At 37.9% G+C, this 21,084-nt stretch overlaps 3 protein-coding genes across 3 annotated transcripts in view; 1 reads left to right on the top strand and 2 right to left on the bottom strand.

Moving 5' to 3' along the window:
- The window catches only part of LOC148059928 (acid-sensing ion channel 1-like), a 35,351-nt gene extending 27,174 nt beyond the window's left edge, over nt 1–8,177 (bottom strand). The window contains exons 1-2 of the mRNA XM_087782454.1: nt 7,434–8,177; nt 3,849–4,044 (exon numbers count right to left, since the gene is read on the bottom strand). Coding sequence (XP_087638580.1) covers nt 3,849–4,044; nt 7,434–7,798 — 561 coding nt within the window. The 5' untranslated portion in view covers nt 7,799–8,177. The remainder of the gene's footprint in view (nt 1–3,848; nt 4,045–7,433) is intronic.
- An 820-nt stretch (nt 8,178–8,997) lies between these two features.
- On the top strand, nt 8,998–11,113 carry spryd4 (SPRY domain containing 4). Its single transcript, XM_087782455.1, has 2 exons — nt 8,998–9,553; nt 10,204–11,113. The coding sequence occupies exons 1-2, from the start codon at nt 9,421–9,423 to the stop codon at nt 10,743–10,745; spliced, it is 675 nt and encodes a 224-aa protein (XP_087638581.1). The 5' UTR covers nt 8,998–9,420; the 3' UTR covers nt 10,746–11,113.
- Nucleotides 11,114–11,199: 86 nt separating this feature from the next.
- Nucleotides 11,200–20,595, bottom strand: LOC148059926 (glutaminase kidney isoform, mitochondrial-like). The gene is made up of 18 exons (XM_087782453.1): nt 20,297–20,595; nt 19,255–19,342; nt 17,981–18,102; nt 16,770–16,899; nt 16,482–16,561; nt 16,211–16,374; nt 15,524–15,582; nt 15,200–15,232; nt 15,059–15,117; nt 14,925–14,991; nt 14,799–14,849; nt 14,453–14,629; nt 14,227–14,358; nt 14,070–14,162; nt 13,940–14,001; nt 13,073–13,149; nt 12,859–12,922; nt 11,200–12,271 (listed from the first exon to the last, which is right to left on the bottom strand). Exons 1-18 carry the CDS (start codon nt 20,509–20,511, stop codon nt 12,121–12,123), a joined length of 1,824 nt encoding a protein of 607 aa, XP_087638579.1. The 5' UTR covers nt 20,512–20,595; the 3' UTR covers nt 11,200–12,120.
- Between the last annotated feature and the right edge of the window lie 489 nt (nt 20,596–21,084).

Genomic DNA, 21,084 nt, shown 5'->3' with positions numbered 1-21,084 from the left:
CAATATACCACAAATAAAACACCCAAAAATAAAATAATAAAATAAAAAAAATCTAAATAGAATAGAATAGAAATTCTGCACTATATTATATATACACAACATATTTATAAAAAATAACAAGAAGAAAGGTGCTGTTAAATATTTATCTGGCTGTGTTCTTGTTGTGGAGTCTGATGGCAGCAGGGAGGAAGGACCTGCGGTACCTCTCCCTCACCGGCCTGGGATGGAGCATCCTATCACTGATGGAGCTCCTCAATGCCCTCAGTGTGTGCTGGAGAGGGTGAGATAAGTTCTTCCTCATGGAGGCCAGCTTGCTCTGTATCCTCCTCCCAGACACTTCCTCCAGGGGGCGCCCTAGGACGTAACTGGCCTTCTTAATAAGGCTGTCCAGTTTAGCCCTATCCTTTGCTGTCATGCTGCTCCCCCAGCAGACCACACCGTTGAAGATGGCAGAGGCCACTACTGAGTCATAGAATGACTTCAGGAGTGGCCCCTGGACACCAAACGACCTCAACCTCCGGAGCAGGTAGAGTCTACTCTGCCCTTTTTTATAAAGAGCAGCAGTGTTATCCACCCAGTCCAGGCAGTTGTTGAGGTGAACTTGTAAGACGTGAAAATCTCAATGTCCTGTCCCTGGATGTTCAGTGGTGAGGGGGAGATGGAGGGACACCGCCGGAAATCGACAATCAACTCCTTAGTTTTGCTGGAGTTGATCTGGAGGTGGTTTTCCAGGCACCAGTCAACAAAGTCCTGGACAAGTCCCCGGTACGACCCGTCATCCCCGTCCTTAATGAGGCCGACGATGGCGGAGTCGTCCGAGAACTTTTGCAGGTGAGTGGTGGGAGACAGGTGTTGAAAGTCTTCAGTGTACAGTGAAAAGAGGAACGGTGCCAACACTGTTCCCTGGGGGACCCCTACACTGCACAGTACAGTCTTCGAAACACCATCCCGGGTCCTCACGAACTGTGGACGGTTGGTGAGGTAGTTCACATTCCAGTCCGTGAGGTGAGTGTCCGCTCCAGACAGCTCCAGCTTGTCCCTCAGGATGTCTGACCTGATGGTATTGAAAGCACTGCTTAGATCCAGGAAAAGGATCCTCACAGTGCTTCCAGGGGACTCCAGGTGAGAAAGTGGGAAGAGAAGGAAGAGCAAGAAGAGGGCGAGATGGGGCGAGAGAAGGGAAGATTTGTATCGCGCAGTACTTTTTAAGCCATTCAGTCGTACTCCTGGATTGGTGGGTGACATCTGATTCCTCACCACCCATTGGCTAGAGATAGGCTCTGGTCCACTCCCTCTGTCCTTCTCCTCCTTCTGATTGACTTTGAAACTTATTTTATTTGACGTTATTGAGGTTAGGTTCACACATAATGCTAACTTATCGTAACTTTCCCAGCTTTTTCTAAGGATCAGAATGATATCAAACTTTAAATGTTATGAAAACAAAATATTGAGATGTATGTTCAAACAGCCTATAGACATCAAAACACTTAGAGTTTGGTTATATAGTTCATTTGACTTTCTTCTTTGGCTTCTCTTTACCTGAAAATATTTTATTGAAAAAGAAAAAATTGATTGAATGACGAATAACGAAATAAATTTAAATGGTATGAATTCAAAAATCAAACCAAATTTTAGAATGCATTTGAAATGTGTGTGCTCTAGACCATCATGATTGTATGTTAGTTGTAAGGCAGTTGGAAATTAATTCTAGTAGCACTGGAAAGAAAAAGTAGTCTGAGGTATATCGTCCATTTACTACAGCAACTATTCTTCATCCCCAGTGGTAAAAGGAAGATAATTCTTAATTATAAAAAAAAAGAAAAAAAAAAAGTGAAAGAACAATAACAAGGTTTACGCAAGAGTGACCATTACAGCACATTATTTACAAACAGTTGTTTCTCTTGGACCATTTTGTCATTTTCTGCTCAATAAATATTTGATAGAAGGCTAGATTCTGAACACATCTGCCATTGAGATATGCACATCTACAGTCAACATCTTCATTTAACAATGGTTCAACAGAGAACATTTACATATACATGTCTGCCCCAATATTACAACAGCTGCCTTTAAAACTGGAATGTTTATGCTGCTTTTACTGTTCCAAGTTTCTTAAGCCACTGCCGGGAAACACAATCTTCTGTAAACATCCTATTCCCATACCACAGTCTGTCTAAAGTGGGACCACAAGATGTCAAACATCCTTGAAGCAGTGTTTTCTATGAAAAGGTTTTCATTTTTGTGGTTTTATTAAACAAACAAAGATAGTCCCCTAGGAATATGGAGTAGAAGACATCAGTAAAAACACTGCACAGCACAGATGGGGCCATTTTTCATGGAAGAAATAAGGTTGTTCATGAAGCAAAAACATATTCCCACAGCACTAAAGGTTTATCAAATAAATATAAATACATGAAATGCAGCTCCAATATTTACTTCAGGAAAATATTGCACATCTCCTTATGTACTAGCTGTCTAAACCTTTTCTACAGAAGTATCAATATGATAATTAAAAATAAAATACCTGGGGCTGGAATCATTTGCATACTTGTTGGACTGACACACAACATAAACACAATATGTGTTTCGTCTTCAAAAATACATCAAGAGCGTCTTGAGATGAAGCAAATACGTGGTTTCTCCTAATGTTTACTCTGCTGCATGGGGCTTCCTGACTCTTAGCTAAAAAATAATATATAGCCGCCCTCATGCATCATCTGCACTACATTCAAAGTACAAATTAGGAATCAAGAAGCGTGTTTGGTAAAGGATAGATTTAAACTCATTGATTATATGCTACAATGAGCAGTAAGTGGTGCAGAGAAAAGATAAATGCTCTTTTTAATGCTAGCACCCTCCAATTCAAATGTGCAGTCCTCTGTGGTTAATCGAGACACCTTCAGAAAGTGCAATGACTTTGCAACAGTATTCAGGTGGTGTTGTCCGAGAACTTGGACAGGCCTCTGACCTTTAACAGCTCAGAGAGAGACAGAGAGAGAGAGAGAGAGGCCACCTGCTGTTTCTGTCTTAGTGGTTGGTGTGTTGTGCTCCCAGATGCAGCATTTAACAATGTTCTCAACCTTGATTGGACAAGCTTTCTCACTGAAGCCACGTCCGGGGAACTTTCAAAGCGCATTCACTCATTTCTGTCACACATTAAATTCCAATCTCGGTGAATCAGGTAATTCTCTAGTCTCAAGTGTTCTCTATCACCTGAGACTGCTGCTGCATGACGGCCTGAATGGCTCTTCATTTAATCGTTCATCAATAATAAAATATTGCTGCAGGCATCCCCTGCTTCAACCATATCTCGCGTAAACGTTCTGAATAAATATTTCCTACTGGAAAACTTGTTATTCAGTTGGCATCTTTGAATGTTTATCGGTTTTCACCTTGACTACATAAGATACTGATGATCACCACAACAGGACAACTCAAATATATGAATCTCTAATGGCAACATCACACAATGAGACATTGTTTTCTCGGCCCACATGTATGGACAACAGGAGCCGAAGGTATGTGAGAGTGATTCTCATCTTCAGTGCTTACTTTTGTATATATATCTACTCTCATATTATTCCTCGCTTATTTATTGGTTTAAATAAATAAAATTAAGTCAGTATTTTAATAATTTAGGACATTCAGCTATCTATATTTTGTAATTTGACTTCCACAATTAACTTTCATTCTACACACTTTTTATTTGTACCTGCATCAAAGATAAACTTAATCTTCTGATCGATTAAATCCCCAACGAAACACCACCATTTGATATATAAATGTGTTAACTTTTGTAGCCTTAAACACCTTCACTTTAAAATTACAGATCAAGTAGTTTCTCCTACCGCTTTGAAGTCTTCAGCTCGACACTCTGTGCCGTGGAAGCGGCAGGAGAGAAGCATCTCATTGATGTCATGGCCGGTGCGATCGTAGAACTCCAACATGTTGAAAGGTCTGGGCTTGAAATTGTGGAAGTCGGCTTTCACCTTCAGACTCTCCAGGACACTCTCCTCGACAAGGTGAATGTCTCTGATCTCGTACCTGCAGTGTCAGATTTACACTTAGAAAGCACTGATTTTTACATTTTACATTCACTCATGTGCTTTCCTTACAAGCAGTAATAACCGCCAGATCACTTGGATGAGAAATGAAAAAGGAACCTTTACTCCAGACTCCAGAGGCACTTTTTGGAAGTTAATTGAACATAAAATGACAGTAAAACACCAATTTCCGAACAAACTCTAGTATCACATAATTAAACAGAAAGTGATATAGTGCTGAGAAAAGACTTGGCAGGCTATGCCGGACGTTTTCTTCTCTTAAACTGGAGAAGAGTCCATGATAATTGAAAGAGAGCCAATTATGAATTTTTCATAAAACACTTGAAAGAAGGCCTGTCGCTCAGTCGAAGTAGAACTGACTAAGATATTAATGATAAGCGATGGCAATGCAAGAAGAAAGAGAATTGTTGAAAGGATTTTTTTGGAATTAAATTTTAATATGGTCACTTGGATTTACTGCTTGGTCTGCTTAACACTTCAGGATTTTCATTAATTTTCTTTCTTTTGATCAGCTCAAATCGTGATATTTTTTTTGCAGTTATAATCAAGAAAAAGAAAAAATCGGGCCTGTGGTAAAGTCGGATTATTCTTCAAAAGACTTTTTAAAATGAAAAGTGGGTTAGAAATAATCAGCATCTATATTTCCTGCCCGTGAGAAAGCCCCCGTGGCCTCGAGGACAGACAGAAGAATTTTTAAAATAACTACCCAACATTGTTAAAAAATACTCGCCAGCAGGATTCTACATTTCTAAAAAAAAACATTGTGCTCTTAAATCACAGCTGTGCAGTTTTCAATATCTAATAAAATGCTTTTGTGTTGGTTGTACTTCAGGTTGAACTTGCAAACTCATTTTCTGTCAACACTTGAATGTATTAGTGCCTCAACCAACACTTTCTTAAGAGTAGGATGGTAATATTGCATCGAAATCTCTATTTGGGTTAAAATAAGCTGCTCATGGAGATCTGTGCCCTCTAGGTGCGTTTGCAGTTTATAACTGTTTTATAAGCCCAAAATTCATTATGCATGTCAACTCTGTCCTAAAGTTCCTTTTTTTTGTACTGAATGGTGCTAAAAAATAAGGCAGAACTTATCTTTTATTACAATAGACTAGTAGGATTATAATAAAAAAAAATTTGGAATCAAAAGAGTTTAAATATTTAACATAAAATCATGAAAGGAAAAGTTGTCACTTCTGAAAGAGTGGTTTATAAACAATGACGTTGATTTGGCAATAATTATGATCTCCCATAAAGAAGAAACTATATCTATTATTGATTTTTTTAATCATTCACTTCTGAAAAGTTGATGTTATTTTAACAAGATGACACTAGATTTTATTGCATTAACCTTTTTCCATGAGTGAAAACAAAATTGTTTCTTTCAAACACTCAAACTAACAGACACACAAGCACAAAACACCCTTTTATTTAGTACAGCGTACAAAACCCATGTCATGTTGGCCCGTGATACAAGTCAACTGCGAAGCTGTAATTACATTCGCGCTCTGATGTCAATCTGTGCTGCTATTATCAACCTCACCATTTTAATGGGACTAAAATGCTGCTTGCTGTTATCGGCACAAACATCACCCTCCAGTCAGGAAGTCATAGAGGGAACAAATACGGCCAGCAACCAAGCAAAAACAGATGATGAATATTGCTGTATTAACGGTATATGAATGTATTGATTTGAACAATAAGATGTGTTTGTTTAAATATAAATAGAGTAATAATTATAATATATTAAAGACAACAAAAGACAATAGAATCATGTTTGGTTATTGTAGTCTAGTTTACACCACAAGAAGGGTTAATAGTATAAAGCAAAAATCGATAGGAAGATAAAGACTCTAATTAGATGTGTCTATGGTCTCCCTCTATGAGATAAAAGCACATACTCGGACACTTCAGCGTACATGAAGCTTAAATACTGTGCCACAAGACATTTCCCAGACCACTGAATCCAAACACGGGAAGAGGTTTGGGAAATTTCATAAATAGATGTCATGCCACAAGCGCTTTCATTTCAGGCCAGAAGTGTAACAGCGACTAAGTGTGCCATCACATCGCCCCACTACCTCGCCAGAGGAGGCAGGATAATGAGCACTGAACCGGCAGCAGGGTTGAGATGAGAACACGCCAGGAAAAATACAGACCTCTTCACTTGTTTACAATCTACCTCAAGTAAATTTCAACCTTAATACTTAGTATTTCAACACCTGTCACCTTTTTGTTCATTGTTTGTTAAAGATTTCAAATATAACTTTATTTCATTATTTTTTAGAGGAAGGTAAAATGTTTTTGTTTAGACCATAACTACCATAACAAATATGCTGTTTTTCAAGAATATGATACCTCATACATTTTTAGTATAAATCTTTTTGTGATGTCTAGCATATCATCAAACTGTTACTAAAGCCAATACCCAAAACACATAAAAAAATATTACTGTTTTGTCTCTACAACACATGAGCTCTCATGGTCATATTAAAACTCAATTGTCCAGGTGTTGAACTAATTTGTGAACCATATAAAAGCTATTTAATACGAAGAATTTGGACACGGGCTAAAACACCTACCATGCATTATTGCATTATAGCATTATTATTATTAGCATGCGTTGATATTTAGCTACAGTTGCGCTCTTATGTTTCCAGGTTAACTTTCCAAAAATAATCCTAATAAGAAAACAAAACACTCCTTACTTGACTGCGAAGCACAAAGTGGTTAAAATACATCGTATTGTTACAACAAGCATCTTGGAGCTGTTAGTTACGAGCGGACTTCATGTTCTCTTACCTAAAGAAAATACGCACAAGTACCGGATGCTTCCTTTCAAAGTAAAACAAACAAACAAACAAAAAAAATGATGTTTTTATTTTAAAACAAGCTTTTTGTTTTGTTTTGTTTATTTAAATTGAAGATTTGTTTTAACGTAATTATTCATCACACACATGCACACACGGTTTACAACTTGCGAACTGGCACATTTCAAAAATAATTAATTCACTTCTTTAAAAACGCTTTATAATAGTTGGAGAACCATGTAAATAAGTGATGATAACATTAAGTCTATCATTGCAATGAAATATTTTGCATTAAAAAAAAAAATTATTTCCATTATATTAATAGATTAAAACAATTTCTACTGATCCTTTCGTCTGTTTATATTTTATGAAAACATATATTTTAAAACTAAACATTTTCAACTCGACATTTGTCTGTTTTATTTTTTCAATTCCACTCGAGTTTATTACGGTTTATTTTTAAGTTATTTAGGGAAGTTGTGTGATTTTTGTTAAACGATTCTTCAATAACTTAATCTTTAAAGGTGATCGTGTAAACAGTACAGATGGTGTGTTGTCTCACCTGTGGTTGAGAAGAGCCAGCAGCTCACCTGCGTGGTACAGGTCATTCCGAGTCACTCGGCTGAAGCGAAACGCGTTCAAGTTGCAGAAAGTGACGGCGGGGAACGTCATGACCGGAGTCGCGATCTCGTCCAGTTTGGTGACGTGCGGGTACTCGAAGTAGAAGTTGATCCGGTCCACGCACACGAAGACGAGGAAGGTGAGGCATCCCAGGAAGAAGATGAGCCACAGGCAGCGTTTGACGCAGACGCGCTCGTTGGTAAAGATGTGCGAGATTCCGTGGAGAGTGGACCTGTGGGCGAAAACTTCTAAAGGCGGTGGCTGCTCGTGAGAGTCCGGCTCCTCTGGTTCCACTTTCAGATCCATGTCGTTCGATTGGAGCTCAGAACATTTACCTAGAAGAGACCCTGCACGTGCTCACCTGTGGTGTCCATCAGTCGGTTGACGTGCCAGTGTCATTCTGGTGCAGATGTCCAAACACATCTGGTCACAGCTGCATCTCGCTCACGTGTGAGAAGAAGTGTTTCATCCGATCAGATCAGGACTTGTCGGTTGTGAAGTGCACTGGTGACCAAGAGGCAGAAAATCCCTCTCACTCTTCCCCAGCTCATTCACAGCATTGAGTTGTTGCATACGCCTGTTTTTGTCCTTTCTGTCCGTCCAATGGCAGCCACACAGATCCACTTCACTCCTGGAATTTGGAAGCAAGAGTGGCTCTGTTCGAGGGTGAGTCGTGAGGTTGTGTTCGGGTTTTCTGCAAGGCTGGAGAGAGAGGGAGAGGAGGAACTCTCACTCCCAATTTTAATGCCAACAGAGAAATTATAAATGCCAGAGATAACAACTCAGAGCAACCGTTTCTGTTTTTCCTTTCTCTTTGTTGCATTTCTAATATACATTTTAAACAATTTTAAATGTTAAACAATAGAACAAACGTGTTTTTTTCAACATTATTATTCATTTAAAAAGTAAAATATTATTTCGTTGGACAAAGCAAAATTGAAACAACATGCAGATAGAAATGTCATTGGTTAAAACATCTTTCAAAATATGGTTAAATTTGAAGTTTGCCGAATTCCATTTGCATGGTACAAGTTCAGATATAATTCATATTTATAATAAGACTAAAGCAATAATAATAAACTAAAAACACTATGCTGTCACAATTCTTCAACTCAATTAGAGATTGGTGACTATGTAACTATAGATGAAGCTAAAAATTAACACAATGCCAAAGGATTTAGCAAGTGTTTTTTTCTTCCAAATGTTTTTTTTATAGTCGTTATCTGTTTGAAGTAAACTAATGTAAAAACCAGCTCTCCTGACTTACTCACATGTTTCAAATGCTGAAGTCTTCCTCTCCTCTCTTGCAGGAATTAAGCTCGTTGTCCCTCATCATGTCTGGCGAACGAGAGGTTACAATAGCAAAGTCCATTATGACTAGTAATAGTACAATAATAGGCATCACTCCTCAAGCCAGCAGACTGGGTGTGGTTGTGGTAAACAAGATTTAATGTTCAGAAAAACCTTTTCAGTGGTCGGGTCTAGAGCACATTTTCTAATGTAAATATTTCAATTAAATTCGATTTTTGGCCAATCACATGCATACCGAAGAGTACAATACATTTCCAATATAAATTTAAGCCACAGTCTCATCGACAGATAAGTTGCCCTTAAACATGATTGTGATCCATATGTTGAAACTAAAATCTATGTTATTGTTAAAAAAGAAACACATTTTTAGTTTGTTAACAGCAGCAAAAGTAAAATGAAATAAGTTTCTGGTGTATTAAATTCAAATGAACAACTCTGGAATCATCTATATTAGTCCAGCAGAAGCTAAACTTTACCTGAGAAGTCTCGCATCATCAATGAAGAGTGCTGTCCAAAATGCTTCTTGGTGTTGTAGTTCATCTCCTGTCCTACAGAGGGGTGTAGAGTGCAGCCTCTCTCTGTTTAGTCGACGGACCAGGACCACGTGAGCAAGAAACATGGCGTCTGCAGCAACCTTCTCCCGCCTGCTTCGTCTGACGGGGCGAAATGTCACCTCTCTCTGCACCAAATCGGGTCTTTTGGCCGAGGCGCCTGCAGGGAGATGCTTTGTGTCTACTTCCAGTTTGCATCGTAAGTTGTTCTTTTTCAGAACCCTTAAAATAACGTCACTTTTCGACTAAGTCGGTCAAAGGTCATTGCAGCTAATCTGTTGTTGTCACTGTCAAAAAGTCATGCGTGTCAATTTACATCTTTTCTTTAGTCAAAATAGTTTAGATAGTAGTTTGATAGTCATTTCAAGACCTCTGGTTAACTGCCCAGTTACTAGCTAGTTTTACTAATGAGGCAAATAGTAGATTAAAATATAATAAAAACACTATCTTCATTTAACCCCCCACAATAAGCATTGGATTTTGCAAATGTACTCCAATATATTTTAAAACTGCACTGTTTGCTACATTTTTATATAAATTGAATAATAATACTATTATAATAGAATAAGTTGAACAAAATAACAATTTACACAAAACTGTGTGTGAGTTGAACTGCGTGAATTTCCCAAAAACATTACACACTTCTATTGATTAGGGTTTTTTTTTTCGCTGTGCATGTGCGTAGATGGGTTGCGAAATTCTTATAGAGATAATTGAAAGCAAACCTTGGCAAGGGTCATGTTGTTGTGCCACACAGGAGTGTGACATTGTGCAATGTTGTGTAATCAACGCAACTAAGTACAACTTAAATATATATAGAATTATATAATTGTGGCATCTCTTTCCCAGACCTACAGTTCAAGCTTGATGAGAGAACAGCTCACAGCAGTTTGGACCTCTTCAAAAAAGACACTGGCGTCATCTATCGTATCCTGGGTCTGGATCCGAGCAAAGTTCAAGACAATCCCGAGCGCTTCAGAGACTGGGCCGTTGTGTTTGGAAACGAGAAGGTCAACAGTGGGCGTCACTACTGGGAGGTGACGGTGAAGAAGTCCCAGGAATTCCGACTGGGTGTGGCTGAGGCAATGATGTCCCGTGACGACTGTGTGGGCACAAATGGTGCCTCCTGGGTCTTTGGCTTCGCCCAGAGAAAATGGTTTGCAATGACCAACAACAAAATAGTTCCTGTGACACTTGTGGGAAAGCCAGATCGTGTGGGAATTCTCTTGGACCTTGATGCAGGTGTTCTGGCCCTGGTTGACCCTGAGAAGCACAGGGTTATTCATAACCTTGGGGTTCTTTCAAAAGATCCTATTTGCCCAGCATTTGGACTCTGGGATGGCGAGCTGCTCACACACTCTGGCCTGGACGAGCCTGAAGGCCTGAAGTGAATGAGCTACCCATTACCGCAGTAGTCATGCCAAGAAATGACCCTTTCTGGTGCTATGAAGGTTCAATAATTTCTCAAAAGCAAACGAATGCAATATGCTGTGATCATTTCCTGCTTGGCTACAGCTCCATTTCATTTGTAAAAGAGAGTTTACAAATGATCTGACTCAAGCTACTCTGTGTACCTCATGTATTCTTTTGGAGAAACTCATCAAATGAGTGTTTTAAATCTACGCCACAGTAACAAAGCTACGTTGATATAAAAATGCATGTTTATAATTGTGTTTATCAAAATCAATTAAATACATGTCATTTTCTTTATGTATGAAGAAACAGAATTATTTCTAAATAAAGAATTGTCATATGTTCATATGTCATACAAGTCTTGATTAGATGCTGCTTTTTGCGTTAATATATTCATACTTAATTATAAATACAAGAAAGCAATATTAGACATTGACTGGTCACAGACATTTTATTTTATTTGAACAAAGCAAGCGTTACATCAGTGAAAATGAAAAATAGAAGTATACATATTTAGGAATATTTGTAAGAGGATCCTGATATCTCAAATTATTATTATATTAAACAGTTTTACTTGATTGATCGTAATATGGGGGAATAACATAGTAACACCTGTATTACTACAAAGATCAAAACTATTTAATAAATAAATTGGCATATTATTTATTTAGAAAGCACAAAAGGAAAATTGAAATAAATGCAACAGCCCACAACACTTCATAGTTATTCTCCTTGGACCACTATCAAATTGAAGGTTAAATACCACCAACATACAAAACATTATTCCAATAACTTCTTAACATTTATAGCCAATTCATAGAAATGGCTCTTGTGCAAAACGCAGAAAAACACTAGTACATAAGTACACTACTTGAAATTGTAAAATTTGCGCTACTATATAATGAACGCATCATGTTATATCGTGACGTGACCGGCCCGGTACATCTCATTCTAGTCTTTGCTTAATTGTATAATTGAGTTGCAAATTAAGTACATGCAGATTCATCTATTGATGAAACTTCATTCCAGTTTTCTCTTACTTCAGTAAAGAAATGTTTAAATATGATTACAACACAGCAACAACACATTTGGAAAACCCTCGGCATCTTTAGTTGATCCAAAACAACAGAAAGACATTTTACAAGTGGGTGATTTTGGTCTCTTTCTGCTCCATATCTCATCCTTGGCTACCGTCACAACTACAGAGCCAGCTTGTCAACGAAGAGCTGATTTTATGCCCTTGAATCTTCAGTATCAGTAAAAGAGTTGATGATCTTATTGTGAAATACTCACAAACCTTTCATTATTTCATCTACCCACTGCTCTTGACCTGTGCAGCCTCTAAATGGTGTCTTATGTAGCTTCAATAACGCTGCTAGTCTCCTGGTCCTCTGTGTCAATTGCTGCTTCCATGTCCATGTATCTGGTCTGGTAATCCTTCAGGACAGCCGAAATGTCACTGTGGCCGAACTGCAGAGCGTCTTCTATAGGTGTGTTACCCCATCTGACCAACAAAAAAATGTCAAAACTTGCATTGTTGTAATTTATCCTTTTCATTTTTTACTGTGGTTTATTAAGTTGCAACGCCCTTGAGGCCACAGATTCCGACTTACAAAGGCCACTTTAAAGTCACTTTCAAATACCTCCTGTTGTGAACAAAATCTTCAGTAAAACTGATTTGTTATTTCATAAGGGGTCACATTATGTGACTGTATGGGCCTTTAAGCTAATTGAACTGATAAGCTAAATGAAAAAGAAAAAATACTAAATAAGCAAAGCAATTTTACTTTTTACAAGAATATGATTTTATTTCATAAATCTAATTCAAAGGTCCACCATACCTCAATTAGAAATGATCTGTGGGTCTCAATATAATGACACTTTGCTACATAAAAAAAAAGGTTTGGCATACAAACAAGTCCAATTGGAAAAACTTGAACAAGTGATATTTGGCATCAGACAGGTCATAAATAAAAATGGTTTCTTTCAGTTTTTCTGTTTACTCTTAACCCATTGGAACAGCATAAACCCCCACCTTTCCATGTGATCATTTAGAAACGTTGGTAAAATGCTTTATTTCACTAACTTTACCTGTCTTTCATCAGAGGATTCACTTTGCATATCTCGGTGAGAAACATGACCGCCTCCAAATGTCCTGAAAGAGAACGAGAATGACTAATCTCACTTCAAAGCTACTCTCTTTCGTCCACCTGGTCATATTAAAGAAAACACATTATAATGCAAATGTGATATTTCATTTTCGATATCAAAGCCAAGACTATTGAACAAGTTATTAACGTTTCACCTTCTGCGGCGGCGATGTGCAGCGCCGTGCGAGAGTCGTAGTCAGTCAGCTCCATGTTCAAAGCAGAGAGAGCGAACCTGCAGGGAGAGACACGAGAAATTAAAGTCTGAGGAAAGACTCATTCATTTTTTCTTTTCAATATCAGAAAGTTTGTTACTAACTTTAGTTTTGTGTCTTGAACTGAGACCTGCCGGAATTGTTTGAGCTGATTAAACTTGACACTAATCTTTAAACACACGTTAGGATAGAGGGGGGGTTTCCAAAGTGTACTTTGTTATAGTTTATAAATTTAGTTCTGAATAATTGTGTTTTTACATGATTTCTAAATTAATCTATGCTAATAATGCATACCTCTAAACCTGCCTTGTTTAGTATTTACTATATTTACATTTTGGCTGGATAAATACTGCACTATATATTGTTGCCTTATAAAATCTATTTCAATCATCATTTAACTCTTAAATGATTTTTATATCTTAAATTTTAAGATATAAAAATCCTTCATTACACACTTTAAATACTTTGTTCAAGGAAAGTCACAGGGGAATAATCAAAGGGCTGACACAAGTCTCATAGTTTGTTGTGTTCTATGAAGTCGTGTTGTTTATTGCTGGTTTTGAATAAATCAGGGAGTGTGACCAGCAGCAGTTGGAAGTTATACAAGTGAAGGAAGATTCACAAAATGTAATCATGTCTTCCATTTCCCGTTATCAAAAACTCCTGAAAATGTTATTTCAAGATAGACTGAACCATTTATAGATTTAGAAAATATTATATAAAAAGGCCGATTCGTCTCCTTGGTGAAAGTAATTCGATGGCAGTTCAATATTGATATGCTTATACATGTACATCAAGGATAAAGTTTACCTCCTGAGAGAACCAACGTCTCCACTGTAGGCTGCAAACATCAGGTTTACCACTGATTTGTTCTTGGATATAAGAGAGCAAACGTTAATAATTCCAACATTAAAAAAAACACTTGAATCATGAAACTTACAGGATCTTCATCAAATCTTCTTCTGGGGTCGTGTTTCTTCGTAAAGTGTCTTAAATTGTCGTAATTGTGGAAGTTGAAATAGGAAACCAACTCCTGAAGATGAACAGTAAAGATGTGATCAGACTTCGAGTTCTTCCTTTTGTGAAAAGAACTTTACCTGACAGAAGTGAATTCCCCTCACGCTATTTCCCAGTCGATCCAAAGGTGGAGACCAGCACATCACACCCATCACGTTCGGGACCACGAGGAGAACGACTCCTGATATCGAAGATTTAGCCGGCAGACCCACCTGCCCAGGGAGACCAAGCAACATGTGACATCACAATATCCCACCTGTCGTACTCATTTAGTATCATGACATGTTTTTAGACCCGAAGACTCACATGGAAGGCAAACTGGCCAGAGAAGTCGCACATTCCACATGAGTGCATGAGACTGAGAGTGTTTCGGACAGCTTCAGCGCTGAGCACCCGCTCGCCGGTGATGGGACATATACCCCCGTTGGCTAATGTGGCGGCCATGACGCTTCCTGACTCACAGGTCACCTCTATGGAGCACAACTGAAACGCCAAAATAGAAATAAAAAATGCTAAAAAATGTCATTTAAAAATGTGACTTTTACTGCAGTAGTGTCTACATAACTTAATATTTGATCCAAAACGATTCATAATGACCATGTCGGACAGTTTCAACCTAACAATATATATCATCAGACACTGATGATCTCACCTGGAAGTAGAAATCAAGCGCCGCCATCATGTCAGCATTGTGTGGAAAGCACTGAGAGGCACAAAAGCTCTGATGAGACTTCCTGAAAGTATAATCGGCTGCTAAAAATAACACAGAGTCCCTCACCTTTTTCTCTCTCAGGTAGTAAGCAATAGCATAATTCCGGTCACCCAGTTCCCTCTCTGACTGGAACCTGCAAGATTTGAAAAACAAAACTTCAATTTCTAAATCTGTAATTTACAATCTTGATTGACACTTACGTGGGATTACTGAAGCCAACATACTCCGACCCTGCCATGCTTTTTAAGAACTCCGTCACCTGAGGGTATGTTATAGTTAGAGCAGACCTTTTCGTGCACGTCAGACAGAATTAGAAAGATATTTAGAAAGTGTTGACTTACGTAATCGAATCGTGAAGCCGTATTGGCTGCAGGCTGTCACACAAAAAAAACAACACACTTTTTTTTAGTGCCAGCATCAAGCCACAGGTGGCGGTGTGTGAAAGCAAGAGCCCTGATTTCACACACACACACACACACACACACACACACACACACACACACACACACACACACACACACACACACACACACACACACACACACACACACACACACACACACACACACACACACACACACACACCCCTCTTCCTCACCAACCCCCTAACTTTATCTTTGCAGAGGCTGACCTACATGTATACATAACTTTAAGTTAAGTTTTACCTGAATTAAAGAGCTTATGACAATCGCTCCAGCATTCACCATTGGGTTGTGAGGTTTGTCTAAACAGAGAAAAAAATGGAAAAAAGAAGATTTTTTTTACTACGCTCTGATGACATTCCAACGATCCAGGAAGTTACATCATAATAACAATCCATATGAAATTTTTTTTATAAAAGAAGATTGTTAAATATCTCATCACATGATAAGCTAGAAATGAAAATCAACGACTGTTGTGTTATCAAGGTCGATTTTAGTTTTTTGTGAAAATCGTATTACTTCCTTATTTAATTCAACAAATTCTAGCCTTTAAAAACATATCCAGATGGAAACATAACCTCCTTCACAGAGGTAAATATGGGCTTTTTATAGATTTGTATAGATAAGAAGTGGACAAAATAACAGTATTAAGTCATAGATTGATTAGTTAAAGAAGAAAGGTGTCGCTTGAATACTCAGGATGCATCAGGATTAAAAGGTATTATGTTAGTATGAACTAGCAAAATGTACCTGAAGTGTATGGAATAAGAGGAAATAAGGTGAAAATGTATTTTGTTGACCTAATTACCGGACTTCAATTTTTTGTAAATATTTCCTAACCTTGTGACAAATTGTCAATAATTAACAGAGCAACTGCATCACTACAATGTCAGTAATGGGTTGAAGGTCTCCGAAACACTATTTGCTTACCTTCTTCACTTAATGACAGTTTGTTGAACTTGACTCCACTCGGTTCTTTGCCGACAAAGCTGTGAACACACTCGCTCCCGAGCTCATGCACAGCAATGGCGTACTCCAGAGGTTTCATGCACGACTGCAGAGAAAAGGGAACCTTGGTGTCACCTACAGAATGTCTGTTGGGTTGAAGGATGTAATGGAGACAGAACAATCAACTATGGAATGAGGTGAAGCGTTAATGAGATAAGATGAATGATGGTTATAGACAAACACACAAAACTACCTTTGTCCATCGATGGTGCAGAGCGACATTCCCCACAAATCTGGGCTGAACTTTGACAGTTGAGGGAGATAGTCAGCCACCTGTTTGATGGCACATTGTTTATGTTTGTTTCAATCTTATCGTGTCTTCTACATCACTTACAGTAAAACTGTAAGTTTTTAAATGAACCAACATGTTTTAACTCAACAGTTTTCAAATCTAATTAAACCAATAGCAGCAAAAAAAAAAAAACACTTTAAGCTATAACCAAACAATTTCCAGTTGATCAGACATGACGGTTCAACTTACCTGCCCTCCATCCTGCTGTTTAGCGTTCATGTACATGATGTTGATTTGCTCAGCAAAGTCTTCAAATTCAGGGATGATGAACTTTTTCCTAAACGCATTGGTCAGCAGCAAGATGTTGCTTCCCACACAACTGCAGGAGAAGAATGAAATAAAAAAGCAAAGAAGACGCAAAGAGATGATTGACACACATTTTTGAGACACATTTGTTTCTTTCAAACAACCAACATTTTTAATACATTCTTTTTAATGTGTTCGCTTACCAACAATTTTAGATGATTTATTCCTAAAATGAACTCACTTCTGAACTATAATTGATGTTAAACATGTGAAACTATCTAAATATACACATAAGGAATCAAACAATAACTTCATTTAACAGTAATTAACATTAGCGTTCACACTAGAGATCTATAATTGATCTTCAAGGTTGGTTAACAAATAAATCTAGAAGCACATCACATTCCAACTCTGGTAAATATTCCTCCTTATGAATCCAAAAATAATAAACAGTAAGTAAAAAGACAATTAGTGACAGCCCAAACTTAAATAGGACTTCCCTAACAAAAGGAGAGGCTCTAGTGTTTTGATATTTTAGGTACAGAAGTACGAGTAAGCTGCTAAAGTTTGCATTATTAATATGAGCTACTGTCTTCAACGGCCAGATCGGCCTCTTTCTAATAGCATATTTATAGCAAGCTTTTTGAGTTTTCTTGGAAAAGGAATAACTAAAAAAAGTGCCATTAACCTAATTCTACTGCTACTACTCTCCATTGGTTGGCTCTAGTGGAAATATTATAAGATTGAGGCGATATTAAACGTAACTGACCACTGTGATACTTCTGTCTTCTCTTGTAAGGGTAGAGAAAGGGGAAGGTTGCTAATGTTTGGGTTGCGTGTGCATGTGACTCAAAGCAGCTGTCGGCTATAAAAAAGGCTGCCATGGTCACTCCTTCTGCTTCTGGGCAGAAAAGATTACTGACCCTGTACAACCTGGAACTACTGTAGATAAAACACTACAATGGTCCATGTTGAGTCAAACAAACATGCATTTTTTGTGTCTCAATGTGTTCATATTTGTCTTCAAATTCCCCTTTCCTTTCAATGTGGTTATTTTTCTCCATCATCCTTTTTTTGTCACAATAATATAAACCTACTGTATATTTTTTGCTGCGTAATATTGCTCTGAGTAGAAGTGGCACAACACCGTATACCTCCTGAAGAGCTTTTTATCCATCATGACTTGTCCTACAGAGTCACACGCTGACTTTCTCATCTTACGCACACAGTCATGGAGACGAGGGTCAGAGGTCATCAAACCAGTCTTTCTCAAAGCCTGGAGGTGTAAAGAAAATACAAAAATAATGAAAACCTTAAAAACGTGCTTAAAACTGGTAAAAAGGACAAGATGAGATTGAAGCTAATATTAAAAAAGGTTTCCACAGGATCAAAACACAGGGTCAGAGGAGGAAATAAGGATATGTATGCATACATCATCTCTGGGTTATCACTAGTAAGCCACACTGGAACCTGAGACAAATTGTATCTAGTTCTATTTTGGGGATAACCACTTGCACGGCCCTCTTAGCTCCAGAGTTATGCCCTTCAACCTATCATATGGGTAAACACAGAAATCATTTGATAGTTACTATAGAACAGGACAAGATAAAACAAGGGTTCACAGGAATACAACTAATATATTTAATTGATGAGGTATGAACAATTAAAAAAAAACTTCTCGGACATACAGTATGTCAGCACAACACCTGACACATAAGGACAACATTGTTGTAACTGGACTCTTGCTTTAGCACCTCGGCTCTCTTCTGAATCCTGTTATCTTTAACAGAAACATGCTAGTTACTGTTGCACAACAACGTTCTTGTGTTGACACACGTTTAAGCTACAGGCCGGCTGCGTTTCCATGAACACTAAGGTCACCTTATGTCTTTGTTTACTTTTTTGTCATTTTATATGACCCTCCTAACCCCCTCTAGTCTGAGTTCGAGACTAAACTGGAGAATGACAAATAAACACCGTTGATAAAGCGAGACAGTCACACTCTTAAAATGTATCTTTAGCAGTCTGTTGGCCTAAACAAAAAATGTTGGTACCACAATTAGACATGACATTTCCTTTAAACTTATTTTTTCAAGTTTCAAGTAATTAATTAAGAAGATAAACTGTAAGAATTCTTGAACCTGGAGGTTGTTTACAACCGTTTGGGGAAAAGAATGACTATACTTAGCCCTGTTATGTAAGAAAACATCAGAAAACATTAAACTTGACCTAATGTCCCCTGGAGGTGTCCCTTCACATTTTTGTTATGCATGTGTCACTTCTCAGATGACTTACAATGTGACTGGTGCTTTTAGGGAACACAACAAGACACACACAAGGAGAAAGAGTGTACATGTCCACATGGTGTTATGGAAAATCAAAACAGTGGATGGTCGGGAATACAAGTGCACATTATGGGTTCACTCACGGATATGAACTGTGAGAGTGGAATAATCTCTTTGCCCTCCGTGATGGTGTAGAAAAGTAGGTCTTCCATCCCAGACATCAACCTGCTTCTGTTACACACACAATCAAAAAAAACTATTCGACTCACTTGTAATGTCACAGCAACAGCTCAGTTTTTTACTGCTTTAAATGAGGCAAATTGCATTTATGTATGTTGAAATGTGTAGTTGTAAACAGATATACTATAATAATGATACTATTATTGAATAATAATAATAATATCTATAATTCCCTCCAACAAAATAAATACAGCTAGTTAGAGAGTTCAAACGGGAAGGTGAACCTGCTTTACACAGGACTTACACGTGACAAACTTGACATGTCAAACTAACGTGCCTAGACACTTATCTGACGTCATCCCCATCTGTGATATTTGTCGTCTACCGAGGATTTATGAGGTAAGAGATAATGTGTTCCAACCGTGAGATTCGTAGTATTACAGCAACTGAGCGATGTAGCAGAATCATAAACATTTACCAAAACGTATGGCTTTTTTCGGCCAAGCTGGAAAGACAGAAATTACTCATGATGTTGTCAAAATAGCTAACATGTTAGCATCTGGAATACAGTGTTAGCTAACATATATTCTTTATTATAACGCTTTTATCAATTTATGTTATGGCATATTTGGTTGTAAGATTTATCCCAAGTATAAAAGTAAGTTTTATTATGAATAACCAAAGGTTACAGAGGTCTAGCATGAAGTATTTTAAGATGTACTAGTCATTAGACTGGCATAACTTTAAATAGCAAAACCAAATTCTTGGCAGATTGTGGACACTTGCCTGCATCATATTAGATTTCTCCTTGCCCTTTAAACAAGCTAGCAAATCTCCAACAGATGACTTTTAATGTACTGCTGTTTAATTATTTTTTAAAAAAGGTAATCACTTTGTAACCAGACTTTTGTTTAAATCTACGATGTTTATGTTATATGTAATAATGACACAATGACAATATACTGTCTGATTTAAATGATGTGCTTTTAAAAATTGTAGACCTACTTGGAGTGGCCATGGTCTACACCGAGACCCGTCTGGAGATGAACAGCTCTCTGGCTGTAAGTTGATGCTGCGAACCAGCAGGGATGAGGAAGTGAGATCTGCGTCCTGGACTGAATGCTGCTGTCACCTGAAAGTCTGCAGGGGATCCCTGCATTTTTCAACAGCTGCAGGATTCCCAGGTTTGCCGTCTTCAGACTTTTTAGGAAATGCATCATGAAAAGTTTTTCTTCTGAACAATTAAAAAAAGTAAAAAAGCTTAAAAAGCTGGTAGTATTCTCTTGATCAGTGTCCCTTGGTCCTCAAAGTCGAAGCTGCTATCTCATAGAAGGGAACCAGTATAAGTTGTGACTCAGGGGGGTGGAGCAGAACAGTTGCATGGTGGGTTAGATAGCGGGGTCAGTAACCAGCAGCTGTTGAAACTAAACAAGTAAGGTAATGACCGTATATGCCAGGACCTTAACTGCAGATTTTTCTGAACACCCAGGAAATACAAATAACCTTGAACACACAGCACTGATAAATAAAAACATTGTGGAGGTTATTTATTTATTCATGCCACATGTTCTCACTAGACTAAAATACCAGAATTGGGAGACTAGGCAAACATCTTTTTTGCCCAATAGTGGAAAAGAGAATAAGGGAAAATAGGGAGTACAGTTTTATCCATACATGGGAAACAGTAAATGGTTATTTATTTGTAGTCCTTCTAGTTTTCCTCCCCAAAAACAATTTATGACACCAACAGGGGACACCCACTGAACCAAAGTCTTGGTGCTTAAGCTATAAAT

Source organism: Callionymus lyra, chromosome 19, assembly GCF_982586985.1.
Source record: "Callionymus lyra chromosome 19, fCalLyr1.hap1.1, whole genome shotgun sequence".
Lineage (NCBI taxonomy): Eukaryota > Metazoa > Chordata > Actinopteri > Syngnathiformes > Callionymidae > Callionymus > Callionymus lyra.
This window is presented reverse-complemented; position numbering and strand designations above follow the sequence as displayed.